This window comes from Hemiscyllium ocellatum, chromosome 18 (assembly GCF_020745735.1).
Source record: "Hemiscyllium ocellatum isolate sHemOce1 chromosome 18, sHemOce1.pat.X.cur, whole genome shotgun sequence".
Lineage (NCBI taxonomy): Eukaryota > Metazoa > Chordata > Chondrichthyes > Orectolobiformes > Hemiscylliidae > Hemiscyllium > Hemiscyllium ocellatum.
In genome coordinates, this window is record NC_083418.1 from 59,108,545 (window position 1) to 59,132,958 (window position 24,414).

At 38.6% G+C, this 24,414-nt stretch overlaps 1 protein-coding gene across 1 annotated transcript in view; it reads left to right on the top strand.

Moving 5' to 3' along the window:
* Positions 1 to 19,299, top strand: part of rcn1 (reticulocalbin 1, EF-hand calcium binding domain) — a 47,103-nt gene extending 27,804 nt beyond the window's left edge. The window contains exons 5-7 of the mRNA XM_060838564.1: positions 5,440 to 5,500; positions 10,244 to 10,443; positions 15,817 to 19,299. Of these exons, the coding sequence (XP_060694547.1) occupies positions 5,440 to 5,500; positions 10,244 to 10,443; positions 15,817 to 15,924 (369 nt within the window). The 3' untranslated portion in view covers positions 15,925 to 19,299. The remainder of the gene's footprint in view (positions 1 to 5,439; positions 5,501 to 10,243; positions 10,444 to 15,816) is intronic.
* Positions 19,300 to 24,414: the final 5,115 nt, after the last annotated feature.

A 24,414-nucleotide genomic window follows, 5' to 3' on the forward strand; every position in this document is an offset into this window, starting at 1 on the left:
CTTCTACTACAACAGTTAATGGATCATTTCCCAACTGCTACACTTTATTTAATAGTTACATTGATTAATCCATGCTGTTTGATTGGAACAATTAGATTTTGTTGCTGAAGACATTCTTGCTCCTTAACAATGGTAAGGTAATGACACCTCCTTGTTTTTCAATTGTTAATATGGTAAATGAAAGATAATTTTTTTATTATAGCTAGTAATTCTTAAACTGATAAATGAGAGCAATTGTGCATTTAGTTTAACTAATGTGTATTTGTTGTTGGTTTAATGGAAGTATGTAGCCAGATATGGCAAAGCAAGGTCTAGAGGGTGGTACTTGATTCGGTCTTCAGATTCAGTCAATCTGAATAGAGGTTTAATCTATGAAATTCAATAGAAATAATCCAAGTACAGAATTCTGAATGCATTAAATGTCTTTCTCCACCATTCTATAGTGTCCCTGGCAGGGACAACATTTGTGTATGATTCTCATCCAATCATTAACTCTGCTGTTAATCATCTTTCTCCTGCATAAGACAGGCACAGTCATCCCTTTCACATGTAACCTTTCAGAGTTTGTCAGCTTTTAACTTAAACTTTCACTCAGCCAACATCATAAGACAAGGTTATCTTGTTGTTAACACATTACTATAGCCACATTTGATACAAAAATAGGCTGGGAAGCAAGTTGCAATGAATAAATAAGAATTTTACAAATTGATATGGTTGGATGAATGGGCCAAAACTTGGCAGACAACATTTAACATTGATAAGTGCGAGGTTATCTATTCGGTCAGACAAATATAAAGGAAACATTATCTAAATGGAGAGAAACCTCAAATGCTTCGGTGCTGAAAGATCTGGGTGTCCTGACACATGAAGTGCAGAAGACTAGTATGCAGGCAATAGAAAGGCAAATGGAATTTTAGCATTTGGTGCCCTTATTTGAGGAGGAAGGCAGTTGCATTGGAGGCAGTCAAGAAGGTTCACTAGGTTGATTCCAGAAATGAGGAGTTTGTTTTATGAAGAGAGAGTGAACAAATTAGGCCTTTGCTCTCTGGAGCTTAGAAGAATGAGAGAGGACGTAATTTAGATTGACAAAGTATGTGTAGAAAAGATATTTCCTCATGTGGGACAATCTAAAATGAGAGGTCATCGTTTTAGGAATAACGAGTTTCAGATTTACAACAGAGATGAGAAGTTGCTTCTCTCAAAGAATCATGAATCTGTGGAATTCACTACCCATGAGTGCACAGGGTAAACATTGAGTAAATTTAAGTCGGAGAGCGATAGATTTTTACTTAGTAATGGGTTGATGGGATGTGGAAAGTGAGCAGGAGAGAGATGGAGATGAAATCAACCATGATTTTGTTTCAAATGGTGGAACAGGCTTGAATAACTAAATTGGCTACTCCTGCTCCAACTTTTTATGTTGGCTGTTGATTGTGGAAACTTGCTGTGCACAGATTGGCTGCAGCATTTCCTACAACACATTTTAAAACTACTTCATTGGCTGTACTTCAGTTTGTACTGTCCTGAGTTCATGCAACACTGTATAGAACCACAGTAATATGATTTATAAAACACTAATTTGGCTACAACAGGCCATTCATTTTTGCATAATTATACTCTGAATCTTCAAGTTTGATATTTACCCTAACTTCTTTAGTTTCGTCTCAGATAGTGGGTCCTTTCCTTAGAATTTTTCATTATTATAGGAATATGCCTATTCTGATTATTCTGAAATATTCTCATAAGTGTCTAACACTGCTTCTCAATTGATCTATCCTTTAGATAAATATCCTGAGTTACTCTAGCCAGGTCAGATTTCATCCACACATAATGCCCTTATTTAAGATAGAAGTATTAATCATTAGGATCTTTATATGTTTCAATCAAGTCATCTTTTACATTTCTAAACTCTAGCAGATATAAACCTACCCTCTTCAACATTTCCTTATAAAACAATGTGCTCTTCTGGCTATTAGTCTGGTAAATCTTCTCTAACTTGCTTCCAATGATTTACATCTTTCCTTAATTGAGATGACCAATGCAGCACACAGCTCCAGCCTATTCAACCTCTCCCAATAGCTCAAATCCTCCAACCTTGGCAACATCCTTGTAAACCTTTTGTAAACCCTTACAAGTCTCACAACATCCTTCTGATAGGAAGGAGACCAGAATTGCACGCAATATTCCAAAAATGACTGAACCAATGTCCTGTTCAGCTGCAATGTGACCTCCCAACTCTTGTGCTCAATACTCTGACCAATAAAGGAAAGCATACCAAATGCCTTCTTCACTATCCTATCTACCTGCGACTCTACTTTCAAGGTGCTATGAATCTGCACTCCAAGGTCTCTTTGTTCAGCTACACTCTTTAGGATCTTACTATTAAGTGTATAAGTTCTGCTAAGATTTGCTTTCCCAAAATTAAGCACCTAGCATTTATCTGAATTAAATTCCATCTGCCACTTCTCAGCCCATTAAACCATCTGATCAAGATTCCATTGTAATCTGAGGTAATCTTCTTCGCTGTTCACTACACCTCCACTTTTGGTGTCAGTCTGAAAACTTACTAACTATACCTCCTATATACATATCCAAATCATTTATATAAATGATGAAAAGCCATGGACCCAGCACCTATCCTTGTGGTACTCCAATGGTCACAGGCCTCCAGTACTCCAATGCAGTGTCACCAATATCACATACAACTGAATCTAACCTCTATACATTTGCATTCAATTTCCCCAACAGCAAAGGATTGCATTATAATAGCTTTCCTAATTACTTGCTGTATTTGCTTTTTTTTTGTAATTCATGCATGAGGACATCCAGATCTCTCTGCAAGTCAGAGCTGTGCAGTCGTTCGCCATTTAGATAATATGCTTTTTTATTCTTCCTGCTAAAATGGATAATTTCACATTTTTCCACATTATGTCCCATTTGCCACATCTTTACCCATTGACTTAACATATAAAGAAGTTCCATTCAATATCTTCAAATCTAAAGATTTTTAAAAATTAAAACTGATGCGTCAATTATCTCACTCACTACTTCTTTTAAGGTCTTTAAATTAAGTGGAACAAAATGACCAGGTGTTTCTTCTCCTCCCTGAATTGTCCCAAAGCCTTCAACGGAGCATACCGAAGAATTTGCCTTGGATTGCTGTCAGTCCAGAAGCTCTCACATTCTGTAGCTGCAACACAATACTTTTGATGGTGTACTGATAGCTTAATTTTAATTTTTAATCAATCAAAATTGATAATTGCTATTCTTCGCCACAATATGGGCAGATCAGTTGCAGGTGGAATTTAACCTTGAAGAGTGTGAGGTGATACACTTTGGAAGAAATAACAGGACATGGAAATACTCAATGAATGGCAGGACATGAGGAAGCTAAGAGGAACAGAGGGCACTTGACCTCAAATCCCTTAAGGTGCTAGAGTATGTTAATAGGTACTTATGAAGGCACAGGACACGCCTTTATCAGTCATGACACAGATTTTAGGCGCAGGGAGGTTATGTTGGAGGTGTACAAATCATTGATTAGACCATAGCTGGAATACTGTGTTCATTTTTGGTCTCCTCATTGTAGGAATGATGTGATTGCACTGAAGGGCATGCAGAAGGTATTTACCAGGATGTTGCCTTGGTTAAATGACTTTAATTATGCAGAGAAGCTGGATGGGTTTGAAAACTAAAACAAAAGTTGCTGGAAAAGCTCAGCAGGTCTGGCAGCATCTGTGCAGGGAAATCAGAGTTACTGTTTCGGGTCCAGTCTCCCTTTCTTGGAATTGTTTTCTCTGCACAGATGCTGCCAGATCTGCTGAACTTTTCCAGCAACTTCTGTTTTTGTTTCTGATTTACAGCATCCACAGTTTCTTTTGGTTTTTAAGTGGATATTTTTGGGTTGTTTTGTTTAGAACAGACAAGGCTGGGGGTAGAAGGGTGAATGCTCACTGAGGTATATAAGATTATGAGGGGCATGGAAAGGATGGATAGGTATCAGCTGTTCCCCTTGGTTGACGGGTGAATAATAAGGGGGGGGGGAGGATTTTAAGCTGAAAGACAAACATTTAGGGCGGATTTGAGAAACAATGTTTTCACCCAGAGGCTGGTGTGAATCTAGAATGCATTACCTGTGAGGGGGAGCAAAGGCTTTCTAGCTAATGATCAAGACCCCTGTCACCTCCATTAAAAAGCCTCTAACCACAGGAATTCTCTCTGAATTTCTTTATTGTATTAATTAGTGACTATCTTTTATTTGTGATTCCCTGCTTTAGGTCTCCCCAAATGTGGAAAATTTCGATGTTTACATCAAAACCATTCATATTTTCAGCCTGCTTATTCCTTCCAATCATTGTAACTCTCCCTGCAACTGCCCTGTTCGGTTGCAGATTGAGTATTATAACTGTGAATAATGGTGTGCATTCTCCATGACAGTGCCTCTAATAATCAGAATCCACTAGCCAAACAATCAGCACTCTCTTTTCATGCATTGTTAAATATTGGTTTTCTCCTTGAATTGGTATTTCTTGTGAATTGTCCTGATGAGTGCATGAGAAAAAGCTTTGACAAAATGTATCTTTTTAAAAATATTCCAGTTATGTCGCATTAGACAATGATTTGACCATCACAACAGTGACCATAGAGGAGTCTATGGTTGGCTGCTGCATCACTTACATTGATTTGTCATCAGACTGTAATGTATGTGATTTTTGGAAACAGCAATAACAGCTTGCATTTATATATTACCACTAATGTAGCAAAACATCTGTAGATGCATTTTGGTAGTAGGTTATCAAAATTTGATACTGAGCTATATAAGAAGACATTAAGCCAGCAGATTGGTCATACAGTTAGATATTAATGAATGCCCCTTAAGGGAGGATACTGGCAGAAATGCAAAGAGATTTAGGGAGGAAATGCCAGTGTTTTGTGCTTAAGTAGCTGAATACAACAATCAAAGGTTACAAAGGTAAAGAGTGATGAGGCAACTGAAAATAAAGTGCTTTGCAATGGCCTGATATTATGAAATGTGCAACATATGACATCCTCAGAGCTCTCAATAGTGTGCTGTGGAAACAATGTTTCCTGTTGTAGGAAAAGCTATAATTTAGCATCACTTTCAAAACAAACGATTGACCTTTTTTAAGACCGATATAAGGAGACTTTCCTTTCTGAGCATCATGAGTCTTTGGAAATCTGTTCCTCCAAAAGGCAGTGGAAATGGTGTCTGAATATTTTTAAGGATTAGCAAGGAGATGATAGGATATAGAGAGTAGGCAGGAATGTGGAGTATCAGATAAGCCATGATTTTATGGGATGGTAGAGCAGGCTAGAGAGACTGAATGGCCCACACCTCCTAATTTGTATGTTCTTAAGAATGCAAGTTTTTTCTATGTATCATCAGTAACTGTACTTACAAAGTGTTTTTATTACTAGGAAACACTTGAAGATATTGATAAGAATGAAGATGGATTTGTTGATGAGGATGAGTATATTGGTAAGCAATGATGCCTTTTGAATCACTTACTACAACTCAATCATTAGACTCTGATGATTTTCGTAGAATCACTTGTAATCAAAGTGAAACACAACGGTAACTCCTGGAGGTTGTCTTTTCCCTGATGTAGCAGCAGTGCCCTCTGCAGTAATGGGAGGAATGGCAGACTCCAGATTTTTTTTAAAAATTGAAATTTCTGTGCTTCTACGTTTCCTTACCAACAATTTCAGCAGCTAGCATTGTACAAAACAAACTGAGGGAGATTAAAGAATTTTTAAAATTGCTTGTTGTGATCTGAATGTATTGCATGGAAGAGGGCTGGAAGCAAATTTAATAGTTTTCACCAGGGAATTGAATAAACCTCATTGAAAGGAAAGTCATTGCAGGGCTATGAAGGAAGAACAATGTGTAGAAATAACTCCATGGCTTTTTCAAAGGGCTGACAAAGGCTCATTAGCCAAAAGACTTCCATCAATGTTGTATCATCCTGTAAATTCCATCAGTATCATAAAGGTTTAGACTACAATTAAATGACTAAGATTTACACTTTCCCTCTATGATTGAAATCAAACTGACCGATTTACTAGTTTTGCTTGTTGTGGCTTAGTGAAACACAAGCAAGAACTCCATGTTCATTTCTGAACACATTGAAAAATTTCACTGAATACATTTTGAAGGGTTTTCAATGAACAATAGTCTGTGTCTGATGAGTTGTGTATTCAGTGTGACATTACATTCAATAGCTAACATAAATACAAATGCCAAAAGAAAGAACTGCATTTACGTAGCGCCTTTCATTATTTTAGTGTTCCACTTTTTGTAGTATAGTTCCGGTTGCCATGGAAGAAACATGACAGCAAATTTGGGCCCAGCAAGGTCCCACAAGTGGCAAAATGACAGAAACAGGACAATATGGTACAATAAAGTTGATTGAAAGATAATTATATTTTAATATTGTATATACATAAATAAAGGAAAAATGAATTATTTTGACTTTTGACTTGGCTGATGAATATTTCAATTTGTGCTGATACTAGTTCTCTATTGAAGATTTGAAGTAAAATGCTGTTCGTAGAGCAGCCTGGAATATCACTGAAGCCATTTCAGTTTTACTGAGACCTTTATGGCCAAATCCTATGGGGTCACAGTGACAAAGTGATAGTGTTGCTGGACTTTGTAATCCAAAATCTCAGGCCTGTACTCTGGACTCAAGGATTTGAATCAAACCGTGTCAGATGGTGAAATTTGAATTCAATAAGAAGTTGGAATAATGGCAATCATAATTACCATCAATTTTTGTAAGAAACCATCTGGTTCCTTAAAGTCCTGTTGAGAATGAAATCTGTTGTCTTACCCGGCTGTGACTCCATACCTATAGCAACTGTTCTCTGGGCAAATAAGGATAAAAATTAGAGTGAAATCTGGTCAAAATTTAAAAAAAGGATTGGATTAAGAGAGAGAGTGAAAAAGGGATAGAGAGTTAAAGTAAGAAAGGACTAATAAATATATTTCCAAAAATAGTCAAAAAGGAAAGTAAAACATTTCATTTGGTATTTTTAGACTTTTTTACCAGAGGATCGCAACTTGAACGAATGAGACTTCATGTACAATTGCCACTTATTAACAATAGACATGTTTTTAACAGGTACTTGTTTTAAGTATAAGCCTAACATTTTATGGTGAGTTTAATTGAACAGTACCAGCAAATCTAGCCCAAACTCTTAAAAATAATGAAGAGACCACTTTTAGAATACTGCATACAATTCTGGTTGTCCTGCTATAGGAAGGATGTTGTTAAACTTGAGAGGGTGCAGAAAAGATTTATATGGATGTTGAGTCATTTGGAGAGGCTGAATAGGCTGGAGCTATTTTCTCTGGAGCCTTGGAGACTGAGGGGTGACCTCAGAGAGGTTTATAAAACAATGAGAGGCAAGGAGAGGGTGCCTAGCCAAATTCTTTTTCCTAGGGTGGGGGAGCTCAAAACTAGACAGCACTGGTCTAAGGTAAGAGGGGAAAGAATTACAAAGGACCTGAGGGGTAACTTTTTCACTTAGTGGGTGGTACATGTATGGAATGAGCTGCCAGAGGAAGTGGTGGAGGCAGGTACAATTGCAACATTTAAAAGGCATCGGATGGGATATGAATAGGAAGAGTTTAGAAGGATATGGGCCAAAAGCTGGCAAATGGGAGTAGGTCAGTTTGGGATGTCTGGTCGGCAGAGATGAGTTACACTGAAGGTTCTGTTGGATTAGCAATTCATTATATATAGCTTGTTTCCCTGACCTTGTTGGGCAACTTGTTAATAACTGTGTGTTAGTTTCTATCCTAATATTTTTAAAAGGCAAATTTGCCCATTGTTCTTGTTCGATTTTGACCCATGAATTCCTCAGAGGCCTTCTGTTGGCTATCTTGACTGGGTTTGCTGTGTGAGGTCGGCATCAGTTTAACACAAGGCACCAAGAATAAAGTGAATTTCACATTGTGTAGTAAATTGTTAAGTAATTGTGATTACCTCTCAATAACAAAGAATACCTAAAAACATTGATTTTACTATATACATACATATGTAGTAAATCTAACCCTCATACATATAGCACCTTTAAAAAGGAAAGTATCCTAAGACACTTCACAGCAGTGTTATCAAACAAGTTCAGACACTGAACCCGATAGGGAGATGTTGGGTTAAGTGACAAAGAATATTTTCAAAGAAGTAGTTTGAAAGTAGTGTCCTAAAGGAAGAAAGTTCAGTTTAGGGAGTGAATCCCAGATGTTAAGGTTTTCAGCAGCTTAAAATGCAGCCATTGGTGGATTAGTGAAAATAGCTTAAAGACCAAAATTTGAAAAGTGCAGAAATCTGTACCAGGATGACAGGAAGCTGCAGGTACAGGCAGGATCCAGGTCACGGAGAGATTTGAAAATTAGAGGTGTTTTTAAAAATTGAAGAATTTTTGTAATGCGAGTCATTCAAATTCACGAGCACAGGAGTGATATGTGAACAAGCCTCAGTATGAGTTAGAATAGACAGTGATTTCACATTAATTAATTTCACAGTAATTAAATTCCATTCAGGGCCATTAGCTACCTGTAATTGCTCCGTAGTTGTCATCAGGTGCTGAAATGTGAACAGTGGTGGCTGCTTTCTTTCTATGAGTGTGCAGACTACCTTCATCCCATACATACTGAACATATTAAACATATGCAGCAAAATGAACCAATCTAATGGAGCACGTCAACTTAAATTATTTTTACATTGTGAAAATGCTTGATTTTAATTAATGGAACAAATTAGAAGGTAAGATCTCTCCCAAGGTTTTTTTTTCCCTTCTCTTGTTTCTCAGGTATAGAACCAGACTTCCCAAACCCTACCACTAACTCAATGAGTAATTATGTACTGGTTAGTCAGACACTGACCCATTCAGAATTATTCATTCTTAGAAAGAAAACAATTCTATTTAGCACAAAGGTATTGTAATATTCTCAGGTGAAAGATATGTTGTCACACAAAGAAATAACAAAGGCTGAAATTAATAGCAAGTGTTTTCAGGGTGCTTTTATTTATATTAGGAAAACTATTGGCATAGTCAGCTGTTGGAGCATAATCTTGTAGCTGTTGATAATTACAAAATATAAATTACACCAACCTTACTTGCTAGCATCTTCCTGAGTTTGCCCTGTTGGTTTTGCTGTGGCTTAAATGATTCTGTGACTGTGAAGGGAGAGGATACACAATAATTGCCAAGTCCTATTCCTACTTCGTAAGAGTATTTATCAAAAAAAATTTCACATCGACTCACCAAAGGAAGTTTTGGGATAGGTGATCAAAACTTGGTGAAAGGTGGGATTCCCATCCTAAATCTCTCCAAGTTAAGGCTTTAGGCAGCAATTAGGGCCACTAAGCGTGAAGTGATTCAAAGTGGAACTTAGAGGTTCTCGTGGAATAATGATGGTGTCCCTACCTCTGAACCAAGAGATCTGGGTTCAAGTCTCACCAGCTCCAGGAGGTTGATTAATAGTATTTAAAAATGGGGTTGGGAGTGTTTGCAAGTTGAAAAATAGACTCTTGTAGCACAGTGTCAGTGTCCCTATCTCTAAGCCAGATGCTCCGGGCTCAGTTCCCATCTGGTCCAGATGTGTATAATAACATCGCTGAACAGATTAGATTAGATTACTTACAGTGCGGAAACAGGCCCTTCGGCCCAACAAGTCCACACCGACCCGCCGAAGCGCAACCCACCCATACCCCTACATATACCCCTTACCTAACACTACGGGCAATTTAGCATGGCCAATTCACCTGACCCGCACATCTTTGGACTGTGGGAGGAAACCGGAGCACCCGGAGGAAACCCACGCAGACACGGGGAGAACGTGCAAACTCCACACAGTCGGGAACTGAACCCAGGTCTCAGGCGCTGTGAGGCAACAGTGCTAACCACTGTGCCACCGCACCACCCAGGAACAGGTTGATTAGAAAATATCTACAATTGGGCCAGAGTGAAGGTGTGCAGAGATCTTGGATGGTTACAGGAATGCAAGAGATTTCAGAGATGGAGAGGGGCAAAGCCATGAGGAACTTGAATACAGGGATGAAAGTTATAAAATTAAGGCATTACTGGGCCATGAGCCAGTGTAGGTCAATGAGGACATGAGTGCTGGAAGAACAAGATCTCTCCTGCATGCACATTCTGAGCTCGATGGCACTGGATTCATGGGGCTGCTAGACTCATTTTCCTACTCTTTCAGCTGATATGTATGCACAAGAAGAAGGTGTTCCTGAGCCTGAATGGGTCAAAACTGAGCGGGAGCAGTTTTCTGATTTCCGTGACATAAACAAGGATGGAAAGATGGACAAATCTGAAATCAAACATTGGATCCTCCCGGAAGATTATGACCACGCACAGGCTGAAGCTAGACATCTCGTCTACGAATCTGACAAGAACGGAGTGAGTAAAAATATATACCTGTATGTCTACAGTGGCTCTGCACTTAAGATCATAGAAGTTTATGATACAGAAAGAAGCCATTTGGTCTATTGCTCATGTGCCAATTCTTTGAAAGATTTGTCCAATTTAACCACTTAACCCAACTTTTGTCCCTTATTCTTGAAAATTAGTCTATTTCAAATACATATCCAGTTGTTTTTTAAAAGCTCCCATCTCAAAACTCCTGTCTATGCACAACCTCCTTCTCAATTTCCCTCTAATCTTTTTGCCATTTAGATTTATGTATGATTTTGATTACCAACCCACTTGCAGTGGAAATAGTTTTTCTCCTGACTTGCTCCATCGAAACCCCTCATTATTCTGAAAGCCTCAATTAAATCACCTTCTTCACCTTGTCTATTTCAAAGTGACCAATCCCAGTTTCTCCAGTCTCCCCACGCAACTGAAACCCATTATCCCTGGTATCATGATGGTCAACTCTGCTAACCCCGTCCAAGGCGTTTACACACTTGCTAAAAACTTAGGCCCAAATTGAACTCCTGTCATGGCCTAGTCAGTGAGTAGTAAAAATTTAATATGACTTTCTTGTTTTTGTATTCAGTGCTGCTATTTCCAAAGCCAGGTTTCCAATACGCTGTTCTATCTGCCTGATATACCTGCCCTTCAAACTCAAAGACTTATGAATGTGTTCTATTTGATGTTCTTGTCGTAGGGTCATATAGTCATACAGCATGGAAACAGACCCTTTGATTCAACTCATCCTTGCTGACCAGGTTTCTCAAACTAAAGTAGTCCCTGCATTTGGGCCATATCCCTTTAAATCCTTCGTGTTCATGTACCCTGTCCAAATGTCTTTTAAATGTTCTAACTGTATGTGCATTTAGCACTTCCTCTGGCAGTTTATTCCATATATGAAGCACACACTGTGTGAAAATGTTGTCCATCAGGTCCATTTTAAATCTATCTCCTCTCACCTAAAATATATTCCCTTGTTTTCAATTCCCCCATACTAGGGAAAGACCTTTGCTGTTCACCTTATTTATGCTACTCATGATTTTATAAACCTCTGTGAGGTTGTCCCTCAACTTCCTATGCTCCAGGGAAAGAGTCCCAGACTATCCAGCCTGTCCTAATGACTCAAACCCTCCATTCCCTGCACAATCCTTGTAAATATTTTTTTCACCCTTTTAAGTATTAATAATATCCTTCCAATAACAGGGCAAGCATAACTGTACCTGGTACTCCAAAAATGGCCTCACTAAAGTCATGTATGGCCACAACGTGACATCTCAACTTCTTTACTCAATGGTCTCACTATCTTCACTATCCTGCCTACTGTCATGCACTTTCAAGGAAGTGTGTACCTAAATCCTTGGGTCTCTCTGTTAGACAACACCCTCTAGGTCCCACCATTAACTGTACAAATCATGCCTTTGTTTGACTTACCAAAATGCAACACTTTGCATTTATCTAAATTAAACTCCGTCTGCCACTCATCAGCCTATTGGCCAAGTTGATCAAGATCCTGTTGTACTCTTAGATAACATTCTTCACTTTGTGGGCAGCATAGTGGCACAGTGGCTAGCACTACTGCCTCACAGTGCCAGAGACCTGGGTTCAATTCCTGCCTCAGGCAACTGTCTATGTGGAGTTTGCACATTCTCCCCGTGTCTGCGTGGGTTTCCTCCCACAGTCTAAAAATGTGCAGGTTAGGTGAATTGGCCATGCTAAATTACCTGTAGTGTTAGATGTAGGGGAATGGGTCTGGGTAGGCTGCTCTTTGGATGGTTGGTGTGGGCTTGTTGGGCTGAAGGACCTGTTTCCACATTGTAAGTGATCTAATCTGTCCACTCTACCAACATTTTGGTGTCATCTCCAAACTTACTAAAGCATGTTCGTCCACATTGTTTATGTAAAAGACAAAAGCAATGGACCCAACACTGATCCCTGTGGAACACTGCTAGTCACGGGCCTGCAGACCAAAAAACAACCCTCCAATACCATCCTCTATCTCCTACCATCAAATCAATTCTGCATCCACTTGGCAATTTCTCCCTGGATCCCATGTGATCTAACTTTACTAAACCGTCTACCATGCAGAACCTTGTTAAAGGCCTTACTAAAGTCCATGTAGACAAGGTCTACTGCTCTGCCTTCATTTATCTTCTTGGTTGTGTCCTCAAAAAACTCAATCACGTTTGTGTTGTTCCAGGAATAATGAGCACCAGTGTGCAACTGTAAGGCATTAATCCAATTGAAGTGTTTGGATGATATCTGAATCTAAAAGGTTTGAATTGCCTATCACCTTGTGGTTACAAAAATCTACAACAATCAGTTAGTTTGGAATTATCCCATTGCTTTTGAAGTGTGAGGTCAGTGTGTTGGGTGGTGACTAACTTGCCACCCTAACCACTGAGGAAACTCACCACATTGACCACTAGTCAGTTCATTAATTGCTGACCAACTCACTTCAGCGAGTTTCTCAAGTTAATTTCAAGCCTCAGTATTTGCATTCTGAGTCACCAGAAGCTGCTAACCAGTCAGTGGCCAGGGTCATTTGGATCCTAAAGTCTGCTGGTTGAGACTGGTACCTTAGGACTGGGGTGTGTGTGTGTGTGTGTGTGTGTCGTTCATGGGGAGAGGATGTTCAGGGACTATAACTGGTGGTGGTTTTTTGTGGATCCCTTACAACCAGTACAAATACTCCCAGATTGGAACAATTCAAAACCCTCACACAACCTGGCAGACCAGTTGCCCCAGTTTTACAGTCAGGAAAGTAGACACTTTACTTAAATAAAACAAAGAACTGCAGTTGCTCAAAATCTGAAACAAAAAAAATTTGCTGCAGAAACTCGGTCTGGCTGAGAAAAAGCAGATTTAACATTTTGAGTTCAGTGATCCTTCTTCAGAACTATTCTGAAGAAGGGTCACTGGAATCGAAACATTAACTCTGATTTTTAACTACTTTTCTTGCCTGTCAAGGAGCCAGGTGATCAAGAAGGTAACTAGTTGAGGTCTGTAAGTGTTCATTAATTGACCATATAAAGAGTGTCTACTTAAAGGCCTTAATTGATGGCAATTCAAGAAAGATGTTAGTTGGACACTGTCATTATTCCCGTCCCATTATTTAACCTTCAGACCCACTGCAAGGAGGGGAAATCATACCCTTAAAGTGAGGCAGGCATGGGCTGTTATTTAGTGAGGTATATGCCTGCCTTCCACTTTTGCAGTTCCTTATCATTGCTGTCTTATGTTGGTATTAGTAGGAACTGTCATTTGTTGTGCTTTTTTCTTTAAAAAGCCAGATGGTGTGGTTCCCACAGTTTAATGTGGTATATTTAAATCCCACTGTTCCGAGCCAGAGTAGTGATGACTGGGCAATTTCCCGCTAATCACTTTTGAAATTTGCTGTGATTGGTTTTAAGGAAATCATTTGTGTTCTTTAACTGTCCTCTATTTGCTGCATCTTACTGGATGTACATGGAAAAGTTGGTGCAGTTTTTAAACACAATTTCGATCAGTTTGTGACTGTGTCTGTTTAAACAGACTCTTTAGGTTTTTGCTGAGTAAATAGACTGCAATAAATCCTTCCCTAAATCTCATCCTGTTTCCAAGTAATTTGCTAATACAAAAGTGTCAATAGGTATGCTTTCCATTATCGTTACTAACGGTTATTACCCTGTAGACATTCGGATCCTTAAGAGAGGTCATTTTTATGAACCATGAACAGAACTGACCTCTGCTGTGACAAACATCATTGCCAAAAAAACCTCAAATAGGCATAAATAGAACTGCTACACAATTCCATTCTGCATTAAACAACATTGCTGGATATCCTTCAATGACTAATAGGATATAATCAAACCAAAAGAGAATATCAACGTGATTAATGCTTGATAATCAATACTGGATGATTCATCATCATAAATTGTAAGCCGTGGTTAGCACTGCTGCCTCACAGCGCCAGAGACCCGGGTTCAATTCCCGCCTCAGGCGACTGACTGTGTGGAGTTCGCACATTCTCCCCGTGTCTGCGTGGGTTTCCTCCGGGTGCTCCAGTTTCCTCCCACAATCCAAAAATGTGCAGGTTAGGTGAATTGGCCATGCTAAATTGCCCATAGTGTTAGGTGAACGGGTAAGTGTAGGGGAATGGGTCTGGGTGGGTTGCGCTTTGGCAGGTTGGTGTGGACTTGTTGGGCCGAAGGGCCTGTTTCCACACAGAAGTATGTAAGTAAGTAATCTAATAGATACTACATTGTGTTGCATAGCCAGTTAGATGTTATTGTCATGTGTACTTGAGTACAGGAATACAGGAGTACAGTGAAAAGTGCACCAAGTCACCACTCTCTGGCACCATCTAAGTACACAAGACAGGATTAAAAACAGAAGTAGATAGAAAAGAAACCACTAAAAGAAAAGGAAATGTCCAGATCTCTCCTGTGCATGAGTCTTCACCGCTAGAAAAACAAAGCCACAAAGTCCTTTCCTCAGTGTGCAAACACTCAGGTGCCCTGAGTCCCCGCACGCTGCAGCAGCCAGAACATCACCACTTCTGCGTTCAGGTAACCAGGCCCAGCCATATCCTGGAGCCACACCACAGCCACTAAAATTGTTATACATGTTAAAGAATTATGCAGGATAGAAGGAGGCCATTTAACTCATGGAGCCTCTGCCAGGTCTTTACAAGAGCGATCCAATTAATTCCAATATATCTGTCCTATCCTATAGCTTTGCAATTTCTTTTCCTTATCCAAATCCTTTTTCAAAGTTATTAGTGAATCTATTCCATGATCCCTTCTAAGCAGCATATTCCAAATCAAAACAACTCATTCGGTGAAAACATTTCTCATCATTTTCATTCTTACTTTTTTGCGAATTATCCTAATTCTGCGTTCTTTGATGACCAACTCTCAAGCTAGTGGAAGTAGTTTCTTCCTGCCTATGTTATCAAATCTCATAATTTTGAAAACCTCTATTTAATTCCCCAATTAAACCATTCTGCTTTGCTCTCAACACAACAATTTCTGTTTGTCCAATTTCTGCATTTCCCCATCTCATATGTAATTAAAATAAAGTGTGCTTTGTCACACAAAAATAATTACCTACCATCAACTTATTCGCGACTTAGATTTTTACAGCTCTAAAACCCCATTCATCCCATCAGCACTATGCTGGATACCTTGAAAGAGATGTCTAATTTAGTCACTTTTCCCCCAAGTCCTGCAAATATATCTTTCTTAACATATGTACACTTGCTGTTTGAAAGTTCACCTACTGCTCCGGTTATACATAAGAACTAAATATTGATAGGATACAGCTTGCTCTGTTTTTGTCCCAAAACATTTAATGTTCTGTATTTCTTTATTTTAATAGGATAAAAGATTATCAAAACAGGAAATTCTAGACAATTGGAATATGTTTGTTGGCAGCCAGGCCACCAACTACGGGGAAGATTTGACTCGTAACCATATTGAGTTGTGATAGCAGCAAAGAAACTAAAGTTGGCGGTGTGATTCTTCTCCCACTCGAAAACAATTAGCATATTTCTGTTGAAGACACGGGAGCTGACTAATGGACTGCAAGTACTTACCATATGTAAAGTGACTGAAGCTGTTACTCTAATCTCACTTTCTTAATGTAGTCCATTCTTTACCTCATTAACTCATGGGCTACCTTAGTCCATATGTTTGTTTACACCATTGGTGAGTGAGGGCTAATCCATGTGTGTAGTGCAGAGCCTTTATTTCAATACATAGTATAGTTGTATAGTTTAAAATGCTGGGAGTATTACGCACATTCATTTATTTTTCCTTTCGCATAGGATTTAAAATGTCAGATCATTTCTACCCAATTACAAGAACTGTTCTTGTAAGTAATGAAACACCAGCCAGATCTTCCGCTAAGAAGTGTTATTTGGTTGTGTTCTGAATTAATACTATATGTGGTGCTATTATGACCGTGTGCATTACAGAAGATAACATATTCAGTTGATTTTAACATTGGCTTCCAAAACTGTGAATGCCACCGTTTAGGAGGAAGCAGTTGTCAGGTATTTGGGAACGTTAGTGCACATTCCCCTCCAAATCACACACCACTCTGTTTGGAAATATATTGCCATTTCCATCAAGGTCACTGGTTCAAAATCCTGGGTCTCTCAACGTAATAGCACTGTGGACGTACCGACACCAAACAGCAGTTCAAATAGATGGATCATCGCCAATTTCTCAAGAACAAATTAGGGCTGGTTAATAAATGCTGGTTTTGCCACCAGTGCCTGTGTCTTGAGAATGAAATTATATAAAAAAAATTCCTGCAATCTGTCTTTTTGAATGGTATTAATTTTTCATTGCCTTTTTTTTAGTTCTATACTGATGATGTTTGAAATAATTGAACCACCATACTCAATCGACCTAACTCACATGATGTTTTCCTGTGCATTTCCTGGTAAACTAAACTTTTCCAGTCGGTATGTTCCAAATGATGCAATGGGTTGTTCTGTGTTGGATCATCTGAACAGGTTACCTGGGAACCTAGATCTGAAAAGGAGGGGCAGTGAAAAATCAGTAAAAAGAAACAGACTACCAATGATTTATGGCACCAAATGAAATAAATTAGTTTCAGTGTTGACAGTCAGATTTATTCAGTAGTTGTTAATTATTAGATTTAGATTTGGTCATTCTTTTTAGGTTGGTTGATAAATGTTGTGTTGTAGACACAACAAAACTTGCATTTATATAGCATCTTCAAGAGGAAATAAACAGCAATACTTGGAAATGAATGTACTAGACCTCCAGTAATTTGAAACTTTAATAGTTATTTTTCCATTGGGAGTTTAATAATGTTATGAGCTATGAGATATATTCTGACTAGTCTAAAGATTGGTCAGGAAAGTAGCTTTTAAGACAAGTGGGAGGCTTTAAGAAAGGAATTCTAAAGTTTGGGCCTGGGCAGCTGCAGGTACTGCTGCTGATTGGGGATTGATTAAAAGCAAGCTGACAAAGAGGTTAAAATTGGAGGAGTGCAGAGATTGTAGAGGAGTGTGGAACTGGTGGCAGTTACACAGATAGGAGTGAGGTCATGAACAGATCTGTACAGAAGGATGAGAATTTTAAAAATGGATTATTGACAATTGCTTCCATTTCTTTGAATAGTTTGTTGAAGGAAACTTGTGCCAAGCAATCTGACAAATCAGAGACACTGTATATCAGGAGAGGTGGAAGTGAGGGAGGGCTGACTGTGATAACTGAACATCTGGAATGCACTTTTTTATGATGTTGTGTAATGGCAGCACATAAAAAGTGACTCCAAGGATAGATCTATGGGGGAATTCCTGAAGTAAAGATGTAAGAGTGGAAAAGGAAAGCAGGTGATTCTCTGTTTGCAGCTGGATAGTTAGATAATGTTAGAATTAGAAGATGACTTCAAGTAGAAGTGGGGTTAATTGAGTTAATTAGCACTTTTGCACCTTTCGATCTGTTATGTCTGATTATATCCACCATTTCAACAAATAATATCATTTTATGGGATTTTAATCAGACTGAGAGTCAAGTGATATGGAGTACTTACATTTCAGACTCTTTTTTTTCTCTGTGGACACATAGATGGATTCTTTCATGAAGAATTTAATTTTGTTCAATTCAACTGTATATAACACAGTTCAGTGATGTGGTGTTGGCCTGATACTAAAATTCCTTGTGGCACGAAATGATGTGTGATAATGTGTAGGGACCACTTTGTGTGAAATATAAGTCCACCTGCTTCACTCCTGGCACTTCTTGCACTTTCCAAATCAGAGGTGAATGCTCCTTGGTTTGGTGATCACCTTCATCCGTAATCTAAATTCTCCAGAATAAACGTTGCCAATGATTCTAATGAAATACACCAAAACCAACTACCATACTTTTGAGTTATTGTGTTCGCTCACATTTCTGTATTCTTTTTAAGGTAGGAAAACATCCCAAAGCCCTTCAAAGGAATGTGATCAACCAAAGTTTGACCTGGTGTTGCAGAAGGAGATTTAAGGACAGATGACCAAAAGTTTCATTAAAAAACCGGTTTTATGGATCATCAAAAAAGAGAAAGAAAGAGAGGTGGAGAGGTTTAAGATTGGAATACCAGAATTAAAGACCTAGGCAGTTGAGGTTACAGCCACTTCAACAGATTAAAATCATAAATCATAAGGGCATAGAATTGGAGGAGTGTCAAAATCTCAGAGGGCCGAATCACTGGAGGAGGGTCTGACAGTGGTAGGGAGAGGTGAAGCCATGGAACAATTTAAATACAATGTTATATTTTAAAAATCCAAATGTTGCCTGGGAGCCAAAGTAGACCAACAAACATAGGCATGATGGATGAATGCAACTTGATGCAAGTTGAGGTGTAGACAACAGAACTTTGGATGAGCCAAATGGCAGTGACTATGAAGCAAATCAAGTGAAAGAACTTAAAGATTGTCTTGAATGGTCTGAAGTTGCTGGATTTGAAGCATTGTGCAAACGCCACTAAAACCCTAATGAAGATGTATTGCTTAAACAAAAGTGAGCTAAATAGTATTCCCACCATGGGGTGTTTTATAAGTAACTACTGAGACGGAGACAGTAACATCATTTAAAAGGGAATTGGACAAATATTTGAAAATGTACAGTTTAAAAGGATAGAGGGAAAGGCCGAAAATGAGATGAGAATGGATATTTAAATTGAAGATCACTATTACAATGATCAAAGAACCATCAACTATAATACAGTTTTTATGATTTTATGCAGCACCAAACATTTACAAATCTTGTTATATTCTTTTTTTTGTCCTAACTGCTACGTTAACATTTTAAATGTATAGTATAAATAATATTTATAGATTGGAACAAAACAAAATGTTTTTCAGTAAGTAGCTTTCAAAGATACTGTCAGTGGAGCTATTACCATTTACATCATTCATTAAAATAAAATACTTTGATATAACGTTTCTGAAATTCATTGTCTTTAAATAAAATTAAACTCCATTATGGCTACAATGATGGGTTGATGATTATTAAGGCTGATGATTGGTGTTTTAATGAGCTTATGTCAACCTACTAATAGATGGTCACCAGTTGTCTTGTACGAGTTACTGAGCCAGGTTGCTGTGTAGGTGGCTGAAACTCCTCATTTGAAAATTTTATGCAAAATATTTAATTAATAAAAGGCATTATTCAATGATGTTCCTCTTAAATAGTACAGCATCATAAAATACAGAGCAGTTGTGGCATTGAATTAAGTGTCTCATTACATCACTATGTGCTCTGTGCTCTTGTACATCTATAAAATATGAAGATGCAAATCTCATTGTGTAACAATAAAGTTCATGATTTTGTGACTCATTGGGGTTATAGAAAATTACTGTAAGTTAAGTAATACAATATCAAGGCAAACATGACTGAGCTGCCAGCCTACCACACATGTAGTCCCACAGAACAACAGGGCCCACTGATGAAGGAAACTCTATGAAATGAACAACTAGTTTCTTAGTCAAGGGTCAGTGAACACCGCAAGGCAGCAATCTAGGCAGCTCTGGTCCTCTTACTTACGGAAAGATATTGCTTCATTGGAGGGAGCTCAGAGAATGTTCACTAGGATGATCCCCATTATGGAGGGATTGTTTTATGAGCAAAGGTTAAACAGTTTGGAATTTTATTCATTGGAATTTAGAAGAATGAGATGTGATCTCATTGTAACATTTAGGATTCTTAAGGGCCTTGACAGGATAAATATGAGAGGATATTTTGTTTCATGGGAGAATCTAGGGCCACAGGACATAGTCTCAGAATTAAAGGGTGCTAATTTAAGATTGGGATGAGGAGGAATTTCTCAGAGGGTCGTGAGTCTTTGGAACCCCTTGCCACAGACAGATGTGGCGTCAGAGTACTTGTGTATATTTAAGGCTGAGATAGATAGACAGATTCTTGATCAGTAAGGGAATCAAGGATTATGGGGAAAGGCCAGGAAACTGGATATGAGAAGCATTGGATCCTAATGAAAGGTAGAGCAGGCTCTAGGGGTCATATGGCCTACTCCTGTTCTTGTTTCTTAAGAACTGAAGACCCACTGAACTACGATTGCCAATCCTGGTTGAACATTATCACGGGCCATTGTACCGGGTATGGATTAGAAATCTCACTAGTGTTTCTGCTAAACAGAACAAACAGGCAGCATCGTTATCATGCTGGCAAGAGTATAGAGAATGGTAGACAGTGGAACTTAATTGTGTGTGAGATCAAAAGTCAACTTCCCAACCATGGGATGAAATTCTCTTACTTAGAGCATGATTATCTCGGAGAGTGGTGAACCTGTGGAATTCCGTGCATCGAAAACAGTTGAGGCCAAACATTGAATGTTTTCAAGAAGGACTTAGATTTTGTTCTTAGGACTAAAAGGACTTGGAACTAAAGGGACCAAAGTATATGAGAGAAAGCAGGACCTTGGTACTTTGTTCGATGATCAGTCATGAACACATTGAGCTGCCAAGCAGGTTCAATAAGCCAAATAGCCTATTCATGAACATATTTTCTATGTTTCTATGTTTACCTTTGAAGGTGAGTCAAGCGTCCTAACAGCAAGCACAAGGAAGCCCCTTTTGCATGTATCTGCGCATAATGCATTCTCATTGAAAAGCTGTCATGCCAGAATGATCAAATGTAGTTGTACTTATCGCTGTTATGCAATAAAACTTGTTTTGTAAGAACTTGTATCTCCCTCTGTAGATACTCTGGAGATGTTTACCTTCTACTGCTAATAATAAAGGTGAAGGCAAAGTAAAGATAATACAGAATTGGTGATAATGAACTACCCTTACTCATTACCACATACTGATAGAGGGGTAAAATATCTTAAAGGTATCAGGTGTGGTCATCCGGGGAAATAACACATCAACTAAGCAGAGCAATGTGGAACTGGTAGAGCACCTACAACAATTCAGAGCGAACAGCCTGAGGACGCAGTCACCACATCGTTCCATGTCCATGTTGCTGGGGAGAGAAAGCCTCATTAATACCAAGCCTGTACAGCCATTAATGTGGACAGCTGGAAGAACACAGTAAGCCAGGCAGCATCAGGAGGTGGAGAAATCAATGTTTCAGGTACAACACTTCATCAGGACTAGATGTGGGGGTGGGGGAATTACAGTTAAAGGGATTGGAGTGCAGGGAGAGTAGCAGAATAGTGATCCCTACTACCTCACCAGTCTGCTACTCTCCCCACCCAAACACCTCCCCTCTTTATCTGTAGCTCCCCCTACTTCCACATCTAGTCCTGACGAAGGGTTATACCGGAACAGTGACTTCTCCACCTCCTGATGCTGCCTGGCTTGCTGTGTTCTTCCAGCCTCTTGATGGTCTACATCTGCAATTTTTTTTTGTCTAATTAAAATAGACAGCAGCTGCACAAATACGACAGACAATTGTAAAATGGTATACTGCTGCAGAAAACTTTGCATTCTAATCAAATAAATTAAAGACAGACTAGTCAGATCAAACAGTATCTAAGAAATAAATGATACAGGTGAACATTAAGTAACTTTTTTGGGTTAGATCGCAAAATTCAAGGAGAATTTTGGAATACTGACATTAAGGCCAATGGGCACTGAACAATGTTAAATTAGATACAAGGAAGAGTATAGATCCTTTCTGACATTACAGTGAGTGAAACCTGATTTTCACTAGCCATCAGTTATAATACCTCATGGTTGGAGTGTATACAGTTGAAACAAATGGGCAGTTGCTGGTTACATTTCAATGTAAGTGAAAATAAATTACTGAAGCTCTATGTTATTCAAAATCAGGAGTGCCCTTATTGAGTTGGACTGCTGCCCAGATTTGACACTTATCTAGAAGGTGAAGGAGGTAAACTATCTCAATAAAGTAGAAACATTTAAGTTAGAATTTCCAAAACTAATCACAAGTGTAGGAAAGCCCCAAATGTTAACCATATTAGACTAAGGTCAGGTGCCAAGCCACTTTTCTGCACCAACTCTTGAAAATGGCGAGACGATAAATTGAATTCAAGCTGTACCGGGAGTAATACAATGCATTTACTACAGGCATGGTTCCTGTACCCAAGCCTAACAACTCAATTTGCATCTATGTCTTGCTCATGCATTTGAACAAAGCTCTGGAAAGTGAGGCCTACCCCATGCCATGTGTGGATGATAGCCTCATTAAGCTCACCCAAGCTCAAATAAAGGCTAGAGACTGCTGATGCTAGAAATCTGATACTAACACAGATTGTTGGAGAAACTCTACAGAGAGAGGAACAAAGTTAACGTTTCAAATGCAGTATGATTGTTCTGAAGAAGAGTTATACTGAACTTGAAAAGTTAACAGTTTTTCTCTCCACAGATGTTGCAAGATCTTATGATTTTCTATAGAAAACCCTGTGCTTATGAGTACAAGGTTCGATTTTTATTGAGCTGGATGTGTTCAGCAGCTTCTTGTAGCTAGTTAGGTAAAAAGCCAAATTACTAGTGGCATTTATCATGCCTCTTGAGTGGTATTTCTTCAATCAGCTACAATTTGGGATTTGCTTTGGCACCTGAGATTTTTCAACGTCCCATGACCAGCATTTTAGAAAAACTCAAAGGGATCAGCTGTCACATGGATCACATCCTCATTCCCAGATCTGACACTTTGGAGCATGATGCTGAGGTCAAAGCAGAATTGCAAGTCTTGCAGGCCGCTGGCCTTACACTTAACCACAAAAGTCAGTTCTCTAAACCCAGTATCAACTTTTGATGCCTTGTTAATCTTGCAACTGTTGTCAAAGCTGACCCCCAGCAATCCACAATCAATAAGGGCTCACCACCACACTTTAACCTTCCGACACTTCAAGGGTATGGTCAATCAGTTAAGGAAGTTTCTGTTTATGTTTAACACATAAACAAGCTATTAATGACATCTAACTAGTACTGAGATGAGCATCAACAGACTGCATTCACAGAATCATGGAGTTGTTCAAGTCAATGGAAATAATATTTCATTCCAACCCAAACTTACCATCGTTGCCAGGGCCTGCAAATCAATTTGGTGCCAGGAATCACCAAAGATATTGAATATGTGGTTTTCAGTTGTATTGTTTGTGTAATCTATTGGCAAGACCAGAAAAAAAGTTGTGGGATCATTATTCTCACCTTGACAATGGTGACTTTATTGATACTGTAACCCCGTATATCAATGGGTTGAAATCCCCTAATTATGAAAGTTAATGTTTCTGGCCAGTAAATACTAACTTCAGCTTTCAATGTCAAATTCCTATGAGATTTTATAATCTTGCATATTGTTAGTCATTCTGCCCAACTAAATTTTATCAGAACTGGTAGATTTATCTGCTGTGTTTTCTGTTTCATTTTCTGTTTTCTGTGACATTCCAATGTGGCCTCACAGACTTTAAAAATAACATTTCATTTAAACCATATTCGTTGTCAGAAACCTTTTGAAGTACTTTATTGGTGGATATCAGGAAAACGTAAATGAATTGTACGTTTATAACTTTACAATGCTATTTAGCTATGATAATAAACACACAGAGTATCAGCATTAAAAGTTAAAATGAAATTAGTTACCATTTAGTACATTAGTAAAGAAAAGCCAAATATTCAGTCATGAAAAATTATTACAATTACAATTAAATCAGTAATCACTTTGACCAGAGCCTCTCAATAACTCAAATAACATCAACAGCCTGGAAACAAATACCCAATCCTAACCTAAATAATGATTCACATCAAAAAATGGTGTCAAGGCCTTTTAATCAACAAAGGCAACCACCAAGAGAGAACACGAGAGATGTAAAGAGAGGGTAGCTGCATGATTCAACAATCCCTCATTATATCACCTAGCTAACAACCAATATTCTCAATGTGTGGCAGTATGCAAGATCAAGACAGAGTTCATAAACCATCTCTGAAACCACAGCAAATGCTCACATCTCATTTAAACCCAACCA